This window comes from Lacerta agilis, chromosome 10 (genome assembly GCF_009819535.1).
Source record: "Lacerta agilis isolate rLacAgi1 chromosome 10, rLacAgi1.pri, whole genome shotgun sequence".
NCBI classification, from domain to species: domain Eukaryota; kingdom Metazoa; phylum Chordata; class Lepidosauria; order Squamata; family Lacertidae; genus Lacerta; species Lacerta agilis.
In genome coordinates this window covers 21,324,201-21,351,081 of record NC_046321.1, presented here as the reverse complement: position 1 = coordinate 21,351,081, position 26,881 = coordinate 21,324,201, and the positions used below count along the sequence as shown (strand labels likewise).

Genomic DNA, 26,881 nt, shown 5'->3' with positions numbered 1-26,881 from the left:
ACAGGATCTATTTCTTTTTCCTCCAGATATTTTAAAGCCCCCTAAGAATCTGAAGTCCAAGATGCATGCCTGGTTGGGTCTGTGGGTAAATCTAGATTTTCCAGTCATGCATTTGGAAAAGAAAATCAAGAAGATCCGAACTGTGTGCTGAGACTTGTGATCTTTTGGATGGAGTTGCCTTTAAAAGAAATCTCTTGTCCCTGGTTCTTACTTGCAAACCTCACCAAAAAATAAATAAATTGGAATTTCAAAGTAAAGGGGGTTGTTTATTTATTTAGCGGGGCGGGAGCTGCTTTTCATTTTAATCTAATGTTCACCAAGGAGGGCTACTCCTGTGCTTGTCCTTTATGTGACCTTAATTTTTTGTTGCATAAAGTGCTACTGGGAAAGAAGGGTAGTTTTGTTCAGAGATTACAGCTGCTCCTTTCAGCAGTCCTTCCACTGGCTTGGGGAGCGGGGAAGTGGCAGAAACTGCACCTGGTGCCTTCTTAAGTATTAATGCATGGGAGAGTGTGCATGGAATGATTCTGGTGATTCTCCAGAACTAATTTGCGAAGGGAAGGAGGGGGGGGGGGAGGAGACCCTGCATCCTCATGAGTTTTAATGACTTCCAAAGTTCTTATTCATCGCGAGCCATCACACCTTCAAAGTATTCTTATGATCTAATCCTCATTTGCTCTAACAGAGCACACCATACACAAGCCCATTAAATTGCAATCCTACAGGCATTTTATAAGGGGTACCTGTCCTTTTAAAAATTCAGTCATGTATTTATTTATTCTTTCTGTTTTGTTTTCAAACCAGGGCAGGCCTCCAACCTATCCGGAACCGGCTGACATACTGTCAAGTCTGTCACTGTTTAGGAAAGCATACGAAATTATTTGCTCAAATGCTGGTTAAATGGTGAGGATCTCTTGTTCTCTCCTCTGCATATTCACATTCATTCTTGACCATTCCCCCCTCCCCGGTAGTTAAATCTAGAATTTTTTGTCCTTTTCCATAATGTGAAGTGAACCAATTGCTGTGCATGTTGATAGGTTTGAGGTGACAGAGGGGATTGGCTTATAGGTTTCTGATGTCATGGCATTCCATAAAGCAGGGACTGACAGCAGTTGTTGTTTTTGGCTATTATCACATTTGATAACCCTTTTAGAATAGGTACAATCGCATCCATGGTGGCAGGGCCCTCCCTTTGCTGATGCAACTCTGCAAGAAAACCACCAAGTCCAGTCGGAGAATGTGTGGACACCAAATGTCACTCAGCAGCAACTCAACACACTGAAACAACTTTGTCGTGCCTCTTTCTCACAAATATCTATTTGCCGCTGAATCGTAAGACAAGAGGAGAAAGAGAGAGGGATAGGAAAAATCTGATCACAGGATTATTATTACTGTATTATTTCTTTTGATGTATTTGTATACAGCCCTCAGGGCAGTTCACAACATAAAATTCCAGTATAAAAACCACAAAATACTTAGTAAAAATAACAACAACAAACCAATAATCCCCCATTTAGAAGAGCATTGGATGTCAATAATCTAGGGGCCGGGTTGTAGAGGAACGTTTACACCTGGTGCCTAAAGGTCTATAATGAAGGCGTCAGCCGAACCTCCCTGGGGAGAGCATTCCACAAATGGGGAGCCACTGCAGAAAAGGCCCATTCTCCTGTTGCCACCCTCCGGACCTCTCATGGAGGAGGCTGCTTGGCAATTTGATGCTTTTTATGCAATGGTGGCTGGTACCCACAGGCTGGTAGGGCAGAAGCAAGGGAGACTAACAGTAGGGGGAGCCAAAGCCAATGAAAGACAGTTCTGTCCCCATCCTTTTCCCTGCTAAGAGGGCAAAACTGAGACCAAGGGAAAGGAAGTGAATGGCCAAGATTAGAACACCCCCTGGGCATGTAGTATATATGAAGACAGGCAGATGGGGACTGGCTGAGTCAGTGGGGCAGTGCCCCATTTGCCCTAATGTGCCAGCTTCCACTGCCTATGCCACTTGTTAAAGAGGTGCCACTGCAGCAATTCTCTGCAGACAGCAGCAGGATTGGACCATGCCTACTTCTTTAGTGAGAAGAGCATACAGCTTCATGTAGAACATGGCTGGTAAGGAGCCTACAAATTCTGATGCTCTGTTCAGCTTCTCCTGTTACCAGGCAGGCTAGAAATGTGATCTTTTACATAGCCACTTTACAATTTCCTCTATTTAATCGAGGGCGACTTGTATCTGAATGGATCACAAGGGACGAATGCCGGCACAATGCTTCGTTTCCTCCTCGCTATGATGTATGTGTGGCACGGCGGCAGAAGACGGGGAAGAGAAATCTACTTCGGTTGGGGAGGCTGGCCCAGCAGAGAAACAAGTTAACGCTGCAAAGATGCCTCTCGGTTACCGCGCCAGCATTGCCGGCATCCTAGGTGGACCTCGGAGGCCTTTTGTTCTCGCGCTGGGCGGGAAAGGGGACGGTGCCGGGGATGCCGCCGGGGCGCGCGGGGGAAATCGGAGAATACCGTCGCAGCGCAAAGAGGAGGTTCCCGCTTTCCCTTGCGCGCAGCTGAAGGGCGCCCCCTCCCTCCCTCCCCCGTTACCCACGCGGCGCGCTCCCGACTCCTTCCCATGCCCCTCGTCCGCTTGGCGCAGCGCACGGAACCGCAGCGGGGAAGGGAAGGAAGGAGAGGCGGAGCCGGAGCTGGTGACATCACGACGCCCCCCCTTTAGGAGCCCGCCTTCCCGACCCCCTCCCAAGTTGTGAGGCGGGCGGGGGGGGGGTTGCTAATGAAAACGTCTCCTCTACTCCGCCTCCTTCCCGGCGCGCGCTCGGCCTGCACTGGCCGACCAAGGAAGGAGTTGGTTGTGCCGCGCGCGCGCGCCTTCCAAGCTGGGCGTCACTTCTCCGCCCGCGCGTACATACAAACACGCTCGCTCGCGCGCGCGCAGGTGTTGCCCTCTCCAGTCTCCGAGCTCTTTTGCTCTCTCTTTCCCACCCCTCACTCGCCGGCCGCGCTCCCCTCTCTTCCCTCCCGCCCGGGAGAGCGCTGCCGGGAAGCCGGAGGACGGGCTCCTTCTCGGAGGAGGGGCCGGGGAGGAGGAGAAGAGGAGGGAGGTTCCCCGTTAGCAACAGCGCCGCCGAAGCCTCCCCCCCCCCACCCCCGTTCAGCCAGCGCCGCCTTCCCACGTGAAGAGCCGGGAAAGGCCAAGCAGCGAACGGCAGCGGCAGCAGCAGCGCCCCGCCAGCCGGCCAGCCTGCCTGCTCCCGCTCCCTCCGGCTTGTGGAAGAAGACGAGAGCCGCGGCCCAGCCGCCGCAGACCCACTCGCCGCCGCCGCCGCCGCCTCCTGCTCCTCTGCCTGCTCCCCTCCTGGCATTACAGGCTCTTCCTTGGCAACCCTTTTCGGCGCCCTGGTCTCGCTTTCCCTTTACGCGCAGCTCCCCACCCTCCTCGTGTGACCTTTCAATAGATTCCTCCCCCCCACTTTGCAATTGTGTGCACCCCCCTTTCTTCCTTACCCCAGTGCAAGACCTCCCTCTCCCCCAGCCTTGCACCCCCCCCCCCACCAGTTTCAGCGCAGCATTCCCCCTCCCTCCTCTCCATCTCTTACAATTGCTCCGGCTCCATCCTCCCACGCCTTCCCCGCTTCCACCCTTCCCCCCCCCCGCATCTCCCGGCAACGGGATACTCCGATCCACTTTCCCCTCTCATTAAGAGGATCGCCTCTCCTTTCACTCCTTCCCCTCCGTTTCGGCTCTCTTTCCCCTTTTCTTCTCCTCCTCCTCTCGCTCCATAGTTCAGGCTCTCACTTTGATTCTCTCTCCTGCCTCCCCCCACTTGTTCTTCGGAGCCTCCCTCCATCTCTCCCCCTCCCCCCCTCCACCTGCTTCTCCCCGCTGCTCCGAGCCCTCTTATTTCACAACAATTTTCGGGAGGTGGGGGGTTCTGCCTCGGCTTGGAGAGCCGGGGAGGGGGGCGCCTCGCTGTAACCCCCTCCCCATGCCTCTGACGCCCGCCCGCCTGCCTGCCGGTGTTGGATGCTCCAAGGAGGAAGCGGGGAGGCCACCCGGCTCTTTCTTCTGGGGGGTGCGCGGGGTGGCCGAGATGATGACTTGATGCTTGGCTTTGCCATGGATGGGATGACATGCTTCATGGTTGCCTTGGTCACGCTGCTGCTCTCTTGCCCGGGTCCACCTTGGTGCGTTGCCCGCCGCCTGGTGCTTTCGACGGGTCTACCAGTTCTGCTGCCTCTGCTGCTGTCTCTGCCGGCCTCTCTGGCTTCCCCGGTAGCAGGTAAGGGGATGTGGGGGAGGCTGGCTTCAATCCTGGGCGGATGCTACCTAGCATCTAGGTGCTACACTCAGGCTTCTTTTGTTGGGACACTGGAGGCCAAGATAAGCAACCTCTTGCAAATTCTCCTCTTTTGCGTTGCCAGGATATGTTGCAGTTGACCACTTTTATTTTATTTTTTTAGCATCAACCCCTCCTGTCTCTTCCTATAATTGTAATTGTGTTTTTTTTTCTTCAATAAAAGTGCCCCCCCCTACTTTAGCGGTGTTTTGGGGAATAGCCAGTGTAATGTTAGAAAAATGTGAAGACAATGAAACCTGAACAGCTTCTTTTCTTGTGCTGTGTGTGTGCTTTATGCACCACATAAAAAGGGAGTGTGTCATTTTGGGCACATTCTGTGCACAGAGATATTTTTCTGGATGGTTTTTTTTAAATCACTGAGCATATACAAGTAAGCCAGAGCAATCTTTTATTTTTATTTAATGAAAGACACTCCGAATAAGAAACTCAATTTTTTTTAGGGTTACATAACTGAACACCCCCCCCCCAGCAAAAGAAAAAGGTATCAGATGGGTCTATTGGAATTGAATTAAAATATAAGAATTGTGCTCCTACACTGTAACTTGAAATGGCTTTGGAAATTGGGTATCCAGTCATCTATGACGTCATCTGAAAGCTGATGTACAGCTGAAGCCCATTTGAGATTTGCTTATTTCTGGGGAATGGTGGAGTATATATTTTTTTAATGAATGCTTTGGCACTTTTGAAAGTTTTAGTATTATTAGCTTGTAGTAGCATTTCTAGGATTCCAGATTATATTCACTGGGAGCTCAGTGTGGAACCGCAGAGTTTGGAAATGAGGAAGGGAATCCAGTATACAACTTTGTAAGACTAAACACTGCTCACTTCAGAAAAAATAAACACCACGTAATGGGTCTGGTTTTTCAATTGAAACAATAACTATTGTGCTTTGCTAGTATTTTTTCAGTACTTTAAAATTGCAGAGACTATTTTCATCTGATAATAGAAAAATATACAGAATTATAATGCAGTTGCTAAATTGCAGCAAATGGTTTCCGTATGCAGACATCCACTTGTAGACCCTCCCCCCCTTTCTCCTATTTGCTCTCTTTCTAAGAAAAGGAAAATGTTATCCTAAAGTTCACAAAACATAATTGAGAGAGCAGTCACCACCTGCTAGTGTATGCTTTTGTTGAAATTAAGTTTATCTCCTTCTCTTTTTATCAAAGATATTAATAAAATAAATCTTTTTTTCAGCAGCCATCCAGAGAAATAACTGGAAAGAGTAATTTTACCATTGACAAAAGCTTAATTTCTTATTTACAGCCAAGCAGTATTCAAAAATTTTTCATTTTGATCATCTTTTCATGTCTTAGGCTGCAGCCCTAACTTCAGTTACTGGAGAGTAAGCCTCAATTGAATATGATTTACTTCTGAATGGATGTAGTTAATAAATGCACTGTTACTTCCTTAGCATTTGTAAACACATTTTATCAATGGAAGCTAACAAAAAAGAATGACAGTAAGGGAAGGGACCATTCCATTAATCTTACTGGCCATTGAACTGGGTCAAACACAAGGTGAAAATCAGAGGTAATTTTGACAGATTTAGCATGTGGACTAAATTAAAGATACAACCGTGTATGGATATATTGCAGTTAATGGTTTTCAAGCACACAAGTGAGATGTTCAACATTGAAGGTGTCATTGAAAATATACTGTTCACACAGCTGATTTTTCCTATTTCATTAACATCAACTGGAAAGTATGACAATGGGCATATTCATGATTCTGGCATGGCTCGTGTTGCTAACATTGTCCAGCCAGATGATACAGTGAAAAGCCCTGAGAATTTTTTTTAAAAATGAAGTAGCCTCTCCAAAGTCGTAATGAGGTTTTTAAAACGTAATTTTGGTTTCTCGTTCTTTAAAGCATAATGTCTGTGTTAAAAACTTCCCTCAGATACAAGCAAAGCACAAGAATTTCTCAGCAAAGGAAACTCTGACCTCTGAATTGTAGATAATCTAGCTGTATTCTTATTCTTGGAAAGTGTTGAGTCCCTTCAGCTTGCTGTCTCTGAGCACAATTCAAAATGCAATTTCCAACCCTTAGGGTTTGACCTAAGCAGCTCGGGCTCAGGGTATCTGAAGGACCACTTATTGTATACTCTGCCAGTTAATATTTTAAAAGGGAACTGTGCACTGTATGCTGCCACTAATAGAACTAGGTAGGTATATGGAATCAGGCCTTCTCAATGGTTGACCGTAAGCCAGGGATGAGGAACCATTGGCATTCCCAGATTTTGTTGGTTTCTGTCTGCCTTGACCAGTACAACCTGTGTCAGCGATGATGGAGGTTGCAGTCCAACAACATCTGAAGGGGCATAGGCCCCTTGCTTTAGGTTTTGCAGCTCTTCCCTAAGAGGTGCAGTTGTCCTCTTCACAGTGAACAATAATTTTAAACAATGAAACATCATAAAGCTATATTAGAAATACACACATCATACAGGCCAAGAGCAAATAACCAAAAGCAAGTGAGCTGGTGATGCAAGAGCCTGCCAATGCTTGAGCGAACAAGGATGTATTCTGTCGAATGCCTTGTATAAGGAGGAGGAAAGCTTCTCAGGATCACCCCTCTTCAGCAGGTTGATTTCTGATATTAATTCCTGAAGTTTGTATGCTGAAGACAATTGACCTCCTCAAGTGCTCTTCCAGGCCAGGGATGAGGGAACATGCAGGGATATCCTGTGCTTTGACCCCAGCTCTCATCACCCTGACTGTTTGCCATGCCGGTTGCGTTTGATGGAGGTTGTAGTCCAAAGCATCTGGAGGTCACCAGGTTGGGGGTGGTAGCTGTAGGCACTAGGCTGGGGGAAATTGGGGTGGGTTGGAGACAAATGTGAGGACTCTGATTGGGGCTATTGGGGAGGGAGAAGGATTGGCAAAGATAATGGGTCGTGGGCTTCTCTTCTAGCTCTGAGGATTGTAGGGATTTGGGCTGTACCATTTCTAGAGAGAATGGAAATGTATCCAAACCTTTTTGAAAGACAGTGTCGAGGCCAAATGCAATATATTTTTAATTTTAATGTGTGTTAACCATTGCATACATATTACTGTTGCATAAGGTGGAAACAGTTCTTATTTCTTGCATAGAAAAGATGGGTGGTGTTCCTTTTTTAAGGTTTGCTAGGTAATTTATGTCTTTCAGAGTTTGCCATGCATTGCTTTTGCAAGCCATCCCTCTTCTCTTTTGCATCCAAGAAGTTCCAGCTTCCTTTGTCAGCTCGGTCTATTCTTCCTGGTTCTCTTTTAGGCTCCTTTACCAGAACGCCTGTCTCCTTTCTTCTTGATATATCAAAATTTACTTCTCCACAGACAGTGTTCCTGCTGCTGTGCAAAATCTGTTCCCTGTGCTTGTGCTGTCTCCTGTCTGCAGTGAAGACAGGTGTGGGAATAGTGGAGCCAGAGAGCTGGTGATTTGTGGGCAGCAAGGCTGGATGCACATGGGCAGCTGATATGATTACCCCTACCGCCACGAAAGCAGTGGGTTGTATCCCTCTAAATTATCCTCTGAGTAGACCCATTAAAATTAAAGGAGCATAAGAACTGGTAGTGCATCTCTTAGTAGCTGCTTGAGCGTTGATATGAAGAAAACAAGAACTCCCAACTGTTGAAGACTGAAATAAAGGGGAATTGTATAGATGGTTAAACCAACTAATATACTAACGGTTAGGGAGAGAAGGTAATGGAACAATCTTTTTATAGCGAAATGGAATATGTTTTTTATATACTGTACTGGAGTAACAGGGCTCAAGAAAATGCCTTGTTGTTGTAACAAGTAAATTGGGATTGTTGCAACAGTTAAGTTTATTTTATGTTAAAATGTTTTTTTTAAAAAAGAAACTATTAATTTTAAAAATAAAGACAAAATTTAAACAGCATTGAAAATACTGATACAAAAGGGGCAAAAAGGAAAGCTAGAGTAGATAAGGGCAGGAAAAGGGAGACAAATACCCTACATTAATTCATTCGATGCATCTTTTATCATCACAACCCAAGGCTTCGAGAAATCCCTATCCTAATCTCCCTCTCCACAAACTTAATTGGACTATTGGGGGTTTATGTCTGTCTCTGTTGTTTTGATATGTGTGTGTGTATACAGTCATACCTTGGGTTACGGCCGCTTCAGGTTGCGTGATTTCAGGTTGCGCACCGCGCCGAACCCGTAAGTAACGGAACAGGTTACTTCCGGGTTTCGGCGCTCGCACATGTGCAGAAACACTAAACCGTGCTTTGCGCATTGTGTCACGCGCATGCGCAGCGGCATGGGTTGCGAACGCTGCAGGTTGTGAACGTGTCTCCAGCACGGATCGTGTTCGCAACCCGAGCACCCACTGTGTGTGTGTGTGGTACCTCGGGTTGCGGGCACGATCCGTTCTGGGGTGCCGTTTGCACCCCGAAAAGTCCGCAACCCGAGTGGCGATATCGTGCTTCTGCACATGTGGAGACTGCGAGGAGTGCTTTTGTGCGTGTGCGCACAGCAAAACCCGGAAGTAAACACTTCCGGGGTTGCCGTGTTCGTAATGTGAAAAAACGCAACCCACAGCTTTCACAACCCAAGGTATGACTGTGTGTGTGTGTGTGTGTGTGTGTGTATAGATATAGATATAGATAGATATAGATGACACACACACACACACGCATACATACATGCATGCATACATACACCAATTGGCATAAAAATGATCTCATTTAGATTCTCCCCTAGTTGCTTTCCTTTGATATGTGGGATGCTCAGAGACAGCTATATCCCAGACCTTACCAAACCAATAACCAACTGAGGAAGGTGAGCAAGATTTCCATTGACTGGCTATTGATATTCTTGCCACAACTTGTTGTTCTTCAGTCGTTCAGTCGTGACAATTATCTTTTTTAAAAAATGCGATTCTGCTGTGAAATTGGAAAATAACACACTGGCTCACCGAGAGCTCCAATTCTGAGTGGTTTAACACTCGACCCCTCTTGCCAGGGAACTCTGGGAATTGTAAGTCTGGAGGGAAATGTTGTTGTTCAGTCATTCAGTCGTGTCTGACTCTTCGTGACCCCATGGACCAGAGCACGCCAGGAACCCCTATCCTCCACTGCCTCCCGCAGTTTGGCCAAACTCATGCCAGTCGCTTCGAGAACACTGCCCAACCATCTCATCCTCTGTCGTCCCCTTCTCCTTGTGCCCTCCATCTTTCCCAACATCAGGGTCTTTTCTAGGGAGTCTTCTCTTCTCATGAGGTGGCCAAATTACTGGAGCCTCAACTTCAGGATCTGTCCTTCCAGTGAGGACTCAGGGCTGATTTCTTTAAGGATGGATAAGTTTGATCTTTTTGCAGTCCATGGGACTCTCAAGAGTCTCCTCCAGCACCATAATTCAAAAGCATCAATTCTTCGACGATCAGTCTTCTTTATGGTCCAGCTCTCACTTCCATACATTACTACTGGGAGAACCATAGCTTTAACTATACGGACCTTTGTCGGCAAGGTGATGTCTCTGCTTTTTAAGATGCTGTCTAGGTTTGTCATTGCTTTCCTCCCAAGAAGCAGGCGTCTTTTAATTTCGTGACTGCTGTCACCATCTACAGTGATCATGGAGCCCAAGAAAGTAAAATCTCTCACTGCCTCCATTTCTCTTGCCACAACTACCAGGTAGTAATAGAAAGAACAGGGTTTCGGAGATACAATTGGATCTGCATTGCTTTTTGTCAAAAGCAAGGCCAAGACTGGATCTGGTGTTACTGATTGCTGTATGAGAGATAATGGTAAGAGCCTTTATCCAAAAGCTCTCTAAGACTTCTTTGATGTATTGGATGAATATTTTTGTTGTTGTTGATGATAATGATAATAATACAAAGAAAAAAGGAGGAGGAGGAGAGTAAGGAACAAAGGATTGTCATAGGTATTAATTTTAGTGGGTCTGTACTGAGCAGGAGTGTTGGATACAGCCCAGTGTGTGCAGAGGTTGTCATACTGTAACTTAAGGATGGAAGTCTAACTCAAGAAGATAGTAGGCAGGAAGATATGAGGCACCCAATTCGTTACGTACAATTGCAACTCCTTCTGGGTAGTCATTCATCTTTAAGTACCCAGGCCAAGAGGCAATCCAAATGAACATGCAACAAGAAATCTGAGATACTTGGGAGCCTGCTGTAGTCTCTTTGATGGGGTGCGTGAGTGTATGCTAATTTTCCAAATATTTTTATTTTCTGTTAACCTAAAGCGAAGAAAAGATTAAATATTGGGACCCCAAATAATTACTCATTATGTTGGTTAAAGCTATGGTTTTCCCAGTAGTAATGTACGGAAGTGAGAGCTGGACCATAAAGAAGACTGATCGCCAAAGAATTGATGCTTTTGAATTATGGTGCTGGAGGAGACTCTTGAGAGTCCCATGGACTGCAAGAAATCAAACTTATCCATCCTTAAAGAAATCAGCCCTGAGTGCTCACTGGAAGGGCAGATCTTGAAGTTGAGGCTCCAGTACTTTGGCCACCTCATGAGAAGAGAAGACTCCCTAGAAAAGACCCTGATGTTGGGAAAGATGGAGGGCACAAGGAGAAGGGGACGACAGAGGATGAGATGGTTGGACAGTGTTCTCGAAGCAACTGGCATGAGTTTGGCCAAACTGTGGGAGGCAGTGAAAGACAGGCGTGCCTGGCTGCTCTGGTCCATGGGGTCACAAAGAGTCGGACACGACTGAACGACTGAACAACAACAAGGTTGGTTTCACAATTAAAAATAACTAGATAGGTAATCTGTGCCTAGCCCTAGGCCCTGCTTCCTTATATCCCACTCTGGTAACTTTTTCTGGCTTGCTCGCTGTTCCCAGTTAAGACTGAAATCTTGAAGTCAAGGATATGCTGTCTTCTTTGTGGTCCTCTACTATTTCCACATTGCAAACGGATTCCTGTTTACCTAGACTTGTGATTTATCTGTATATCTGGGGTGTTCGCAAGGTTGTTCAGGAGAAAAAACACCAGTTCACAGAAATAAGTATTTTTTAGTACATTAGCAGTGGCTGTGTTGTTGTTGTTGTTGTCCGCTGAGGGCGATTCTTGACTTTCATGTATTTTCTGTTTTTGCTGGGTCTTTTTTATTTCATTTTAACATGCTGGTGAGATTTGTTTCTTCTGTTGTGTAATTATAAACCTGGCAGTGAGGAAAAGCTCATCGTGCTACTCTCCTGTTCAGCATGATGCCATTTAAAGAGCTGTCTTGTCTTGTATTCATTCCTGTTATGACACTGTTATATTTCATGCCTTGTTTCCAAAACATGTTTAAGGTATTTTGCCTGAGCTGCTTCATTGCATATCACAATTTCTGTATAAGCTACTTGCTTATTTCATTGCCTCATTTAACCAGTAACAAAAGTCGTATTCTACTTTAAAATGCTGCACTGTGTTACGATTAGCAAAACTAACGGCTTTTATATTAAAACAAAATCGAAAATTCTTTCTAGTAGCACCTTAGAGATGCACACTTCTTCAGATATCTGAAGAAGTGTGCATGCACACGAAAGCTCATACCAGGAACAAACTCAGTTGGTCTCTAAGGTGCTACTAGAAAGAATTTTCGATTTTGTTTTGACTATGGCAGACCAACTCGGCTACCCACCTGTAACTGGAACTATGGAAGGCTTTTATATTAGATTGAATCGTCCTTTCAGCTATGTCAAGAGTTACCTCACATCTACCAATCCTAGAATAATTATTGTGTTATGTAGAATAAAATTGTCAGCTTATACCAGTTAGTGGTAAAGTTTCCAGATTTGTAAAACATTTTTTTTTCTGAATAGGCATGTAAACTAATTGATTGCCACTAGAATGAAAGTATACCTAGTGGGGCTTTTACTTGTATTTATGGTTTAGTGTCACTCCATGATACAGAAATTAAACACCTGTACTGTTGGGTTGACATTCTACATCCATAATAATCCCAATAATATTTGAGGGGTTTTTTTGCCTCTAGTTTGTTCACTTTACATATACAGTGGACGCTCGGGTTGGGAACGCGATCTGTGCGGGAGGCGTGTTCACAACCCGCAGCGTCCGTAACCCATAGCGCCAAGTCACAGGTTGCGATTCAGCACTTCTGCGCATGCTTGAAGCTCGATTTAGTGGTTTTGCACATGCGCAACGTGCTGAACCTGGAAGTAGCCCGTTCCAGTACTTCCGGGTTTGGTGCGGTGCCAACCTGAAGCGGCCGTAACCCGAGGTATGACTGTAAAAGCAAGCATTAACTCACTGACCATGGGACCTTTAGCATAAGACCATGATTTTTATTCATATAACCCCTGTTCTAAAACAGCTGCATTTCTGGGCTGAATACAAGGTGCTCTTGCTAGTTTTTAAAGCCCTAAATGACTTAGGCCCCAAATATCTTCTTCCCTACAGTCCATCTTTGGTGTTGGGATCAGCAGAATGGGCCTTCTTTGTAGTTCTGCTGCCCTCAGAAGTTCAGAGGTGATCAAGAGTGGCAGCCCAGGAGATGATATTCTCTGTGTCAGTCCCTAAGTTGTGGAATTCCTTTCCCACAAAGGTGTATTCAATACCCTCACTATGTAGTTCTCAGCAGATGCTGAAGATGCAACTCTTTAGCCTGGTGTTTTACACCTGAGATTTATGTTTCCAGGATTCAGCCTTTTCCCATGACTGTAAATTTGTTTTAACTGTTTTTAATACTGAATCTGAAATGCTTGTAACACACCCTGAGACCTGCTGATGGTGTAATAATAATACATAATGCATAATAATGTATAATTTTATTTGTATGCCACCTTTCCATAGTTCAAACCATGCTCATGGCGGCTTACAACATGAAAAAAATGCACAGTTCCAACATAACAAAAGTAGTCATAATAAATAAAACATTAAAAATATACAATCAAATTTCCACAAAAATCATAAGATCTAAAAGAAAGATACAAAAAACCTAAATTCAATAACAGCAAAAACAACTCCCAACTATGCCCCCCTCCACAAACAATATCCCAGCGCAATAGTCTGGCTACCTCTTGTAGCTGGAATCAGTCACGACACCACTCTCCTAGGCTAGGTGGGGAAAAGGCCTGCAAGGCAGGGAGCAGCTCTTCCAGGACTCTCATCCAAGATAGTAATATGAATAGTAATAGTAATAGTAGTCGTAGTCGTAGTCGTAGTATTCACCCATGTGCTTCTTTCCTATAGTCCCAATAGTTACTCTTCATCCTGGAAATGGAAATCCATTTCAACTACAGGTTCCAGTTCCATTTCAAACAAGCCATTGTTTGCAGGATTTGGATGTAACAGCAAATAATGATTTGATCAAATGAGGGTTTTTAGGTAGGGAATTAGTGTTTCCCTCAAGCCTGAATGGCAGGCATGAATGGCAAAACCATAGTTTGGCTTGATTCACGTGTAATGGCAATGGTTCAATTATGCTTTACTCAGAATAAACCCATTGAACTCAATGAACCTAATTTAGTCACATATATTAATGCAAATGAGTCTACTCTGAGTAAAATCTAGTTGAACACCACTCAGTGTGCGATAGTCTTGGATTCAGTTTAAATAGATTGCGATATTTAGTGACTTGGATATTTACCGGTAGTTGTTGCATTCAGATATCATTTTAAACCAGATAATGTTTAAGGATTCTTCAAAGAACCAAGATCTATCTATCTATCTTTTATTTTTTTAAAACTGATTTAGTTCAAGTTTTTATATTTGGAAAACAAACAAAACCCCACAGTGATTTTTGTATACCTTCAGTTTACAAGTTATAACATATAACAAATTCACACTGGTCCTGAATCAAGGATCATGTGGTATGCATTTACTTGGAAAATTTATAATCTTTTTTCCCCTCCCAATTCACAAGAATTCTCAAAGTGGGGAACGCTTTTAAAAACCAAAACCAAAACCAACAACCTTAAAAACACAATATAAAAGATCAACAATAGCATGGGATCTACTAAATATAAAAATTAACCCAAAGGAAGGTTATTAATCGTACGGGACAAATAATGAAATAACAGAATGCCAAGAGTGGTTCCCCCCCCCCTTTTTACAGGGCTAAATTTCCCATTAATCTCTAGTTACGAGTAAATTTATGTATCATTTTTTAGAAGTGGGGTAATCACTGCTCTTTTCTATTGCTTCAAAGATGGATTATTTTATTGCTTTACGCCCACCAACCCCATCTATATGCAGCTCTGTGTAGCTCTTAATTTTGCTAACAGCAAAATAAGGTTAAATGGGCATGGTTAAATGGGCATGGAAAAGGCCACAACTTTATTGGTTACGGATGTTGAGCGGTATTGTCTTAGGCATTGGAACTACCGACTATATCCGACTCCAGCACGTTGTGCTGGCAGTCCGGGAAAGGTTAACCACCGATGGGTGAGAGCCCTGCTGCCGCACATCAGCTAGGGACTCACCCTGTGATTACCGATCTGGGGCGTGCCTTTAGCCCTCACCAACCACGGCTTCGAACAGGGACACGCCCCACGGACTCATTTGCTGAAGTACCCTTCAAAGCCTTGGGGGGAGGGGATGGCCGAACCTCCCCCCCCACCTTCAACCTTCCTAAGCTAATCCAATGCCTAACCGCTGGGATCCGATGGAAAGAGGCTGAGCCCAGGTTGCGGGCTGGCTCAAATGCAGCCGGCCACGCCCGACCGCTGTACCAATTGGTCAGCTAGCCGGGCACCGCACCCAGGGATCAGCCAGTGGCGGCAGGGGATGCAATCATCCCCTGCGCACGTGTGGGGCTCGTGTCCACTGCAACCCCCCCCCTCCTTCCTAAAGGGCCGGAAGGGGCTTTTTAAAGCAAACCTCCCTTTTTCTGCTGGGTAGTAATCAGATTTTGCAACATGAGTCTACAGTGAGGATTTCCCTTTCTCCTTTACCCTTTGCCCAAGTTAAGAACTTCGCTGAACATTGAATGGCTGAAATGCTCCTTTCAAACAGTGCTTTGAAAATACTGTACTAAGTAAAAAGTAGCAGTGCTCTCTACAAACTATTGTATAGTATTTGTAATTTTTGCCTGAAGAGAGACCAAATTCTTATAGTAGCTTTCCCAGTGACTGCTCCCAGATTGTGTAATTCTCTTCCATGGGAAGCTAGGTTGGCTACCTCTCTGTTTTCCTTTTGCAGGTAGGCAAATACCGGTACTTTTTTTTTTTTTTAATTCCAACAGGCCCTTGGCCACTGATTGGCTATGGTGGCAGTGACTTCTAATGGTGGACATTCTTCTTCTGGTCTCCTGTCCCCCTGGTACTTTAAAATGGTTTTAAGAGTTTTTAGTGCTGTTTTTAATAATTTTACTTACTTATTTAATCAGTGTTTTTTTAAGCTGCATTTGTTTTTATTTACACAGTGGGTCATCTTGGGCCCTGCACTGCGAGGAAGGTAGGCAATACAGGTGGGGACCATTTTGCACAGGGGTTCCAGTTCCTGGTGGAGCATGTATAAGCATCCTACCCCCCATTATTCCCCACCCCTGTTGCCTTCCATTCCACCCCTGTTCTGCCGTCTTCTGGGTCCAAAAGGACCCTCACATCAGCCTTCACATCAATTGGACATGCCTAACATGGTCGCCACCTGTATGGCTTTTTAAATGTTTGTGGGAAGGAGGCTATTGGTTTGTTTTTTGTTTTATTATGTATTTCATATTCTCATTTTGTAGTTTTCTTCTGTGAACCGCCCAGGGATCTTTGGATTAAGGGTTGTATGCAAATTTAATAAATAACAAGGAAAGGGGGGAAACCTCCATAGTATGGCTGAGCAGTAGACAGGACCGTTCGACACAAGATGCCAGGGCAAAATTACAGAATTTTGTCACCTTAATTTTGTTTCATCCTACCTGCTCCTTTTAGGTTGTTGCTAGGCTTTACTTGGCTGTCAAGAGTGTCTGGAGTTGCTGACCTCAACAAGTAATTATATTTATGGGCCACTTTCATTATTGGAAAGAAATAGAGGGCTGATCAACAACAGCAGCAATCCTTCCCCATCACCCCCGGCATTGTCTTGCATTCTCCACAGAGCCTAAAACAGAACATCCATAATTTTTCTCTTGACGCACATGGACACAAAAAGCACCGCTGCCCCAGCCTACAAAACAAGATTTATAAGTGACAGTTGGCTGTTTGCTGATAAGGCGGCTCATGGGAGGTTTATATTTTAGCCTGGGTTTTCAAATTGTGGTGGTTCATGTTGCATGCTGGTCGATAACACAGAGCAAGCTAAATAGTAATAAAAAAGTCCCTGGAACCTCTTTTTCTTACACTGAAGTTACAGGTGGACTGTAGTGCACCTTGCGTGTTGAAAATTCTAGTCTGTAATAATGTTTCATTTTATGTGGGGTTCAGTAGGAATGGTGGTAGGGGACCCCAGCATGCGACTAAAGCCCAATCCCCACATCACTTTTTTGGGGGTATACAGATGTGGGGATTTACTTGCACATGTGCCGAAGCAGTCTAGCTTGTGGAACAGTAACCCATGCACCTGAGAATTTAGGACATTAGTACATGAACGTCTGACTCAGTGTTAGAAACTCAGGTGTAAAAGCTATGGGGCAAATGGCTCCTTAAACTAAGCTTATCGTCGCCAAAATGGAATGTCTAGCTGCCATTTTGGGGCAATACAGCTCTGAAGTTTTTCAAATGATGGACTGACTCTGATTGATTCTTAGTTAAACACCTGGCTAGTTCAGATGACAATCCTGAGCCTAGGTTAAGAAGAAAAGTCATTTGATCCAGGGACATTACACATATACATTGGCCTATTCCGTCATCTTTTTCTTAATGGTGACTGACTGTTCCTGCTCAGGCTTCACAGTAAAAGCATTTTGGTTCCAGAAATTCATTCTGATTGTGCAGATAAAACATAACTGGTAGAAATCTTAAGGATATTATTCCAAAACCAATGATTCCCAGGCATGCGCCTCCAGATGGTGGAGATGTCAGGCACCATTCTGGTGCCCAGATATCTTCACTGGTCGAAAGGCAGGTGCAAAATGCGCCTGGTGCCTGGCTAATTTCAAACACTGGCTTGACTGCCTGCAAAATGTGTGCCGTTGCTATGCCACATGACATTTCCCTGCCCCTTCATAGGAGGCTATATAAGGTGACTTCCTCACCTTCACACTTAGACGATTTGAGTTGCTTCTAAGAGGATCAGTCAAAGATGCAAAATTCCTATGGGCGGAAAAGAATGCAATTTCTCAAGGCCTGAAAACCATGAGCCATTGTGGTGTAGTGGTTAAGAGCCGCAGACTCGTAATCTGGGGAACCGCGTTCACGTCTCCTCCACATGCAGCTGCTGGGTGACCTTGGGCTAGTCACACTTCTCTGAAGTCTATCAGCCCCACTCACCTCACAGAGTGTTTGTTGTGGGGGAGGAAGGGAAAGGAGAATGTGAGCCGCTTTCAGACTCCTTCGGGTAGTGATAAAGCGGGATATCAAATCCAAACTCCTCTTCTTCTTCTTCATGTTGGGCTGCTGAAATAACTAACACCCAGAGAGACGTATCGGAAGAAATTTTGGATCCATATGCAGGTGCCATGAGTTTTATCATTTCAGTTGTGTGTGTGTGTGTGTGTGTGTGTGTGTGTATTACACTGTTCTTTCTTGAATGTGATTTCAGGAAAGCACTGTTTTGGCTTTTCTAAACAAGAGGGCATCATTCACAGACACAGCTGACTATGTTGGGAATGCTTTTTGCCTCATAGCATATATGCTGCTGCAACTTGGGACCAGCTGTGAAATATTTCTGAGTAAAAGCAAACTATCCATCAAGGATTTCTTTAAGTCTTCTGTTGCAGCGGACTGTGTCTAAAATAAACTGTATACAACAAGATTCGGGTATCATATGCACACAGAGCCCCTCAGCTGTCAAGAAGACGGTTTGTATTTGTTACATTATGTATATAGTGTATCCCTCGAGTGAGATTGCTTCTTAATTTAGTGGCTGCTGTGAGCCACGGAAAAGGATTAAAGGACACAAGATGTATACCATATTCTGGAATCTAGCACCTTTACAAATTCCAGACTCCATTCGTACAGATTCATCGTGGAAGGCACCCTTTGCCTGTCCAGAAAATCCAGCTCATGAAATGTGCTGGGTTAATACTGTATTATTCTGCCTTTCATGCTGGGTAGGTTATTAATATTTTAATTTTGGCATGTTTTGGAGCACGGACACCACCTCTTTCCTCCCTCCCCTTCCAGTTATGCAACAAAGCAACAGCTGCCAAGTTTTCAGCCATGGGGAAATCTTAGAAATTTCAGACAGAGAGAGAGTCTTGCTTAAATGTGCTGCAGCAAGAACCACAGCTTTGCCTGGTGGGGGCAAAAAGATGCATGTTCACAGCTGCACCCTCAGTTGAAGTGAATTGAGTGTGCCCAGTTATCCCATGGCTTCATTTCCATGGTGTGGCACATCCATGGTTTGGAACATGGAGTTTTGGTGAACAGGATGCTCACAGAAGCCTATTCCCGATTAGCAGAGTATCACTCGACCCCTCATTGCTTGCCATACTTCTCCAAAAGTTTGCAAATTATTGTTGTGCTGCCCATCACCAGCCGTTCCTAAGTCAGGTTGCAACAATTTAAAATTAAGATTTAAAACCAGTTAAAACCAGAGTACAGTCACCGGAATAGGGTTGGCCCTGAAAACACACATCTCAAGGGCCAAAGGCCAGGGTAAAGAGGTGTGTCTTCAGCATCAGCCAAAAGTTTTATGGGTTAAGAAGTTGTGGGGAAGGAATTCCACAACTTAGGGGCTGCCACAGATAAGGCCCTCTCTTGGGCCATGCCACACCCCAAACTTCTGAGGGAGGTGGAGCTACCAAGAAGCACCCCCCCCCTGCTGCTTTCAGCATCCAGGGGGAACTTGAGATGGTCTTTCAGATGTTTGGGGCCTAAGTCATTTAAGGCTTTAAACACCAATGCCAGTGGCTTGAATTGTGCCTAGAAACAAACTGGCAGCCAATTAACATGAACCGTGGTTAGGATTTGCATTGAGGTAGGCATAATGTTGCACCGTGGCTATTTCCTCCCAGAAAGAGAAAGGGTCATTCATGCAGAGAATGAATGAGGTGCTGAGAGTTGTTAGGAGACCCCTGTTTTTCTCACAGTTACAGTTGTCCAAGCGGATTTACAATCAATCCTTCTTCCCAGGGAACTCTTGGGATTTGTAGCTGGGGGTGAGCAGGGAGAAGTAGGGGTTGCCTAACAACTCTTGACACCCCTTGACAAACCACAGTTCCCAGAATCCCTTTGGGGGAGCCACGACTGTTTATCGGCGGCATCCCAGTGCTTTTAAATCTATGGTGTGGCTGTAGCCAAAGCTAGTCTAATTTTTTACGTTGGATACTACCTTGCTGTATTTCTTATGAAGAGCATGGTCTGTAAATTATTTAGATAGGTAGGTAGGTAGGTAGGTAGGTAGGTAGATAAAATAAACTTAGGAAGATACTCAAATCAGTGCAGTTTCTCCCACAGTCCTCTTGACTTTTAGAGAACTGTGCTCTTGCTCCTGTCTCTACAACCACTGTGTATTTATACATAAAAAGCAAGGACTGACAAAAGAAGTTGCCATCCACCAGAGGATAGTTAATTTGTCTCTACAGCTTGTCATCCCTTTTGTTTGTCTCTTGCACTGCACCCTCGCAGTACACTCTCCTGTGCTGAAAATCCTGTTGGCGTGTGAAGGCATGGTGCCTTGGGCTATTTTCCAACTATAGTTCTTACTGGTGACGTGGTAACTATATATTTTTTTCCTATCTGGTGATAGGGTACAGTACTTTTCAGAGGATAAATACTTAAAATAAAAAATAAAAACCACTGAATTGATCTGGATTTTGGTGGTGGCTGGAGATCAGCCCTTAAATTGCGTTAATTGCTTTCCGGGCAATTAATGTCACCATTGATAGAGGCTGAGAAGACCGAACAGATTGCAGGCCACAGAATACTCTGCAGCCTTCAAAAACCTGCCTTAATGTCATATGCTTGATCTCCAGCATTTATTACGCAGGAGGTACATGTGGCGTTGATTGAAGTGATCACAGTGTGAGCAAATCTGCATTCCCGTGGTGCCTGGTGACTCACATTATGCAAATTTTAACTGTAAATTTGCCCACCGATAACGATAAACATTTGGCACATCTTTGTATTCACTGAAAATTTAACTTCTGGGTATTATTTTTTTCCAGAGATTCAAAACTTGGTATGTGTTAACAAAGTTATTAGAATACCTTCTTTTGTGTTTTGCTGTCAGCACTTTCAGCCGATTGCATCCTATTGTACTCGTGCCTAGTGTTTGTGCACATTCATTATACACCAGTTATTGGTATGTGAAGTAAGGAAACTGGTATTGTATCTGTTAAATAGGAACAATTTAATGCTGTGCATATCTAGAACTAAGATGCCTATGGAATATTTCATAGTTTTCTTTTCAGTACTGCAAAAACAATTTCCCATCTCTCATATATATGAAATGTGTGCTAAATAAGTTTTTGGATTACAGAAATTTTGGATGGCAGACATGGACCTTTTAATAAAAATTACTTGCCGGTCTCTTTGTAGCCAGAGCAGCAAGGAAAATTCCCTCCTGGCTCAGGTGAAATTAATTCAAATAGGACCATACTGGCCTCCCATTTTTCCTTGGCTGATGAAAATGTCCCGACACCCTCCATGGAAATTACCTAGTAAAAGGAACTTATTGAAGGAGGTTCCCATTCATCATTTTGACACCCCGCTGCCTGGGAATAACCAGCCAAGTTAACTGGCCCTATGGATATTCATAAGCTTTTGTTGATCTTAACACTAAATGAGTTGTCTAGCTATGCAGCCCTACATGAAGCAGGTTTGTTATTGCTGAGAGGGACACTTTTTCCACTTGGCAAAAGAGTGGAATTTTTATTAGTTAGACATATTCCGGATAATATTTTCTTTACTGTCAAATTAAGTCTTCAGAGTTGCAGTGACAGCACTAAGAAGTATCAGCACTTCCTGTGAAGTATTTTTCTTGGCACCATTGTGTTGTGCTGTGGGCACTCTGAAGTCCTGCACTTCTGCACCCTGACACCCCCAACTGAACTTATTAATTGCTCATATCATGGTGCATTTTGCTGCCTTGAAGTGAAAAGCTTTGTGATGGAAGTATTGCTATTGCAAGTGAGTATCTGTGCCACAGCTGACAAGAAAAGCAATGGGATTAGCTTCCCCCTTTTTAATAACAACTAAGAGTCCTGTGGCATCTTAAAAGACTTAACAAATTTATTATGCCCTAGACCAGGGGTGCCCAAACATTTTTCAAAGAGGGCCAGATTTGATGAAGTGAACAACATGCATGAGGGCCGACCAAAGTTGTTGAGCTTTTTGTAGGATTGAACTTGTTGAGCTTGATAAAACCGGCTGGGGATTAGGCCCCCAGAACATACTTTGAACATGCCTGCCCTAGACAGAGTCATGGGTTCGGAAGATTCCTGCATTGCAGGGGATTGGATTAGATAACCCTCGTAGTCCCTTCCAACTCTACAATTCTATGATTCTATGAACTTTTGTGGGGCTGCAGTCCATATCAACTAATGCATGCGTCAGATAAAGTGGTCTGCGGTCCACAAAAGTTACAGACCACAATAAATTTCTTAAACGTTAAGGTGTTGCAAAACTCTTTGTTGTTTTTTTGCTGCAACAGACTAAGGTTAGCTCTACTGTTAGGCAGAGTGAGGCAACCACCTCAGGTGGCAGTTTTGGCAGGGCCAGCATTCCCCTGAACTGGCTTCTTGCCCTTAGGTGCTGTGGAAGATGCTATTCCATTGCCAATGCTGGAAGAAACTGTCAGTTTAATCAGCTTCTGTTTGTGGAATGAGAGGCATCATCTTGTCCTTTCCGTTGGGCAGCAAATGTCTTGAACTATCCCTCGCAGCTACCCATCTGGAAGTTAATTTTTTTATGCACCCAGAATAAAATCAACAGGACAGCACAGAAAAGATATGGTGGTGAAAGATATTTAGGTCTGCAGCATTTTCTGTCACCTACAGTGTGAAATGAGTTTGGCCAAACTGCGGGAGGCAGTGAAGGATAGGCGTGCCTGGCGTGCTCTGGTCCATGGGGTCACGAAGAGTCGGACACGACTGAACGACTGAACAACAACAACAACAGTGTGAAAAACAATACTGCACGCAGTAGCCACTGCCACCTAAAAAATGGGGTGTCTGGCACCTGGATTCATGCACAGGGCAAGAGCTATTTTCCTTTCCTCACTTATGGGCTGCTACGGACTTGGCTATTTCTCCTCTGACTCCTACTTCCTCAGTCCAAATTGTACCCAATAGTCTTTTGCAAGAGGCATTACTCAGAACTCTTAAGGTGATGACTCCATGTAGACTTGAGCACTGCCTGGAAGGTGATAGAGAGAGAGAGAGAGAGAGAGAGAGAGAGAGAGAGAGAGAGAGAGAAGAGAACAGGAACTGATCTCTCCCTGGCAGACTCAGGTCTCCATGTCTCCTCCCTTCCAAGTGGAGCATAGTAAATCTCTCTGGCTGCTAGGTGTGGCCAACATCTTTTTGGATGACTGCACGTGTGTAGAGAAACCAAGCTCCATGTCCTATTCCCCAGATCTGGCCCAGTGTTTGGAGGAGCGCCAGTACATGTAGCCCCTCCTCACTCATCCACACATGCAGCATCCCTGTACATATGCATGAAGATGGAATATGTCAAACGCCATTTGCATGTGTGTGCACAGGTTGAATATTTCCTCATAAAATCAGGAAACCAATCCGGTGCTTCTCACCTTTGTGCCTCAAACTGCATCTGCATCCACAGTTTCTAGCCAGTCTGTTGCCCCAGACAGCAGTTCAGGTCAGCTGCCTCTCCTGTTACACATTAAGGAGAGAGGGAGGGAGAGTTAGGTTTGACCTTGTAAGGTGGTTCTCTGTGGGACACCATAGCACAGTTCTCATTGCACCGAACAGTGGCTCCCCATTCCCCACAATGGACAAGGCCCCATAGGTAGGAGTAGTGCAATGCAGTGCCCCCTACACCTAACCTTTGGAGCTGGTCCAGACGGATGGTCAACAGGATAAAAAGTAGCAGCAAGGTAAAGGAGAACCAGCAGAGTCGTACTGCTCCCTCTTCTTACAAAGTGCATCAACCAGGATGACCAAGGCTGTTTCAGTTCCAAACCTGGCATGAAGCTAGAATGTATAATCTGTTTCTTCCATGCATGCCTGCTGTTGAACATCTTCTTGAGCACCTTTACCTCACGGGAATATTTGTGACTGGGTGGTAGTTATTCAACACTTCCAGGTCCAGGGAGTTCCCCTGAAGGGAAGGAAATGCCACCACCTCCTTTAGGGCTGGTAGCACCTCCCTCTTCCGTAACAGGCAATAACCGCTTCATGGACCCATTCTAATATAGATATCTTCACTAAGGTGTTTTTTTGGAGGGGGGGCGGTGGCCTAAAAAAGCTAGAGCACATAACACGCACACTCCTTTATTCTCCAGAAGTGCAGAATCATTTTTGCTGATGTTAACATCTTTGAAAAATATGCCATCAGCCTTTTGGCTCCTGGACTTACCTGGCTTTCAGCATCTCTGCATGTCTTTTTAGAAGTTCCCCAGGGACTTTGAGCCCTTATTTCAATATTCAAGCATAGCCAGTCTCTGAGATCCTTTGTACCTAAAGATGATGAACCCTTCGGGGCACCTGTGATAGCAGCCTATCACATTGATCAGTGTGATTTGCTTTTCTCTTTTTCATATTAATCTGGTACATTTTAAAACGCAAGCCTCTAAGGCTGGTGAAAAGCTTGAGATCATAGATAGGTTCCTGCATGTAAGGATATAGGGAGATTTCTTTTTCTTGCTCTGGTTTTTGCCTGAGGTAATCTCTTTGCTATTCCTCAACAGAATAAAATACATTTGATCTTGCAGCACTAAGATGGGATACTTTTGTGGGTGGTAAATCACTTTAAAGATCAAGCATGGCTGTTTTGCTTAATTTAAATTTCTCGAGAAAGCTGTTGGTACTAGTTGCCGGCCAAGTTCTTTTGGATTCAAACTCGTTGGCAATATGTGAAATGCTTTTATTTCCTTGCAAAGTTTGCAGTTCACTGATGCTGCTGTCTAGACCCAGTTCAAAGGACTATGCATTCCCCTGCAAAGGATTAACTGGCTTTGATTCTGGCATATCCATGACCCTCGGTTAGTTCCAATATTTGGCCAAACCATCATTTGGTACTGTACGAGTGAGCCTTGGTCTCCCATTCACTTTCCCCCTTGCACGGTGGTTTCCCCTAAGTAAACCACAGCTTGCCTACTGAGGGCACACTATGGGTTGGCACTAAATGGAAACTGATGGGGCAGTCAGAGGAAGGGAGAAGAGGATGCACAGCCCCAAACCACAGCTTGGCATTGCACCCGAACTAACCCATTGCCTCCATCCCATGTGTCCCATTGCTATATCTAAAAGTGACGTAGAAAATGGCCTTAAGTACACCATGACAAGTTAAGACTCCGAGGAACATAGACATTCTTGGGTTCTTCCCCTGCAGTTGCATCATTTTCGTTTCTTGAAGACAGTCACTAAAAACAGAATTAAGCGTGGTTCACACAATCATTCCCAGCTTTTAAACTATAAGGTTTATGAAGCCAGGAATGAATGCTGGGGCCAAACATTCCTCTGATTCTGGCTTATCATCCTGATTTATTAACTGACTAAGCCAGAGTTTACTGATTTAGATATAAGAGGGAACCTGGCCTTAATACAAGCTGAGAATGAAGCACTGTAGCTGGTGCATGAGAGATTGCAGGACCAGAGTGGGATGAGAGAGGAGAGCACAGATGACTCACTGAGGTGGGAAAGAGAGTTTATAAACAATGTGGTTTCCCTCTGTTCTGTTCTGTTTAATTTACTTGATGGCTGTTGTCAAGTAATTGAATTCATTGAGTATGTCTTTGCCTTCCATTTATGTACCACCTAAGACAGTGTCCAGTTGCTGACATGAACCCATCCCACTTGGATCAAGAAGGGTAAACTAAAAGCCAACAAAGCCAGCATAATGGCAACCTTGGTCCTGTCATTTAGTCTTCAGATTCAGCAGCGCTAAAGGTTTCCAGATACTTGAAGAATAAGTCTGGATTACTTCATGGTGCTGGCTAACTGCCATTTGTTAAAACAGGCAGCATGAATTTGTATAATCTTTGCTGTGCTTTCCAAGGTGCCTCAGAGCAATTAATTCCCCAGGTTAATTCAGCAATACATGATGCCTCGTCGTGAGTGAAGTTAATCTCGTGGGGTTTGCAGCTGGACCTTACTTTGCCTCCTGGTGCAAGAGCACTCCTGATTATTTCCTTTGAAGTTGGGTCACCTGATGCCATGGTGATATCAGGTGATTGACAGGGGAATAACACCCCCCCACTTGTCAATGTGGCTCGCAGGGGTGGGGGAGGTCAGGATTTGACCTGCTGGCTGGATCCTGTTCCCTACCCCAAGTTAAATAGTAACTTATAAAATTACTGTGATGTACTCTATATGGGCTCACTATTATTATTATTATTAATTTTTGGAAGCTGTGCCTCCCCCTTCCTCAACCTGGTACCCTCCAATTGATCTGCCTGGGTGGAAGAAAGACCATCTGGGAATCTGGTGTATGTCAGCTTGAGTTCTGTTGTGAAGGAAAGTCAGGATATAGATGAAATAAATATGGCGCATGTCTGTGTTAATGTAAGCACGGCGAAGACTGTGCCTTCCATTGTTGGACAATAGCTGTCTTGCTGTGATTTTGGTTCAGAAACAGTGATGGGAACTGGAAAAGGTTCTTGGGTTTTTTTTTGAATGTGTCCTCCAGTCAACTTTAAAAGAGTCCCTTCAGGAATTAATTTTGCATTGTAAAAATGCAGCTTGGGCCTGACGTTATGTCACTTTATAACTGAATCATCTGCCTAGATTTAACTTTGTTATTTTTAGTCCACAGCTTGTGTGTTGATACTTTTTATTTTATGGACTCTTCTTCTTCTTCTTCTTCTTCTTCTTTTACAAAGTGATTCAGAAACAGGTCTTTTTGAGGCTCCTCTAAGAAAAGATGTCCGTTAAGCCAATTTCCTTTTGTGTGGAGTAAAATCTCAAGCAGATGGTCTTGGATTTTATGGAAGTTTCATGAGGAAAGGCAGAATTTTCTCTGAGTGATTTAGAACGAAGCATTATGCTTCCCTTGATTATTTGACTGAGCCAGCATGTTTTTTTTAATCTAGTAACTCTGTAAAGGTATGAAATAGGCACCAGCTATTTTCTGGGTGTCACTGTCTTAAAGGCATAGCTAGGATAATATGCTAATTTAGAGAGAGCTATCCTAAGGATGCTTCTCAGTTTAGGTTGACAAGATTTTCTTGAGGTCTAGTACAAAGTTTTCTCACATCTGTATATCCATCCATCTATCTATCAATCAATTATTGGGAGGTCTGTATGTGGAGAGTTCAGATTTCAGTACCCTGGCTGTAGTTTTTACATACTTCAGGCAGTTGCACTAATTTATGCTAATAAAACTATC

At 44.3% G+C, this 26,881-nt stretch overlaps 1 protein-coding gene across 3 annotated transcripts in view; it reads left to right on the top strand.

The window, feature by feature from the left end:
* The first annotated feature begins 3,918 nt into the window (after positions 1-3,918).
* Positions 3,919-26,881, top strand: part of KIAA1549 (KIAA1549 ortholog) — a 106,703-nt gene continuing 83,740 nt past the window's right edge. For all 3 annotated transcript variants that reach the window (XM_033163121.1, XM_033163120.1, XM_033163122.1), the window contains exon 1: positions 3,919-4,279. In XM_033163121.1, coding sequence (XP_033019012.1) covers positions 4,024-4,279 — 256 coding nt within the window. In that variant the 5' untranslated portion in view covers positions 3,919-4,023. The remainder of the gene's footprint in view (positions 4,280-26,881) is intronic.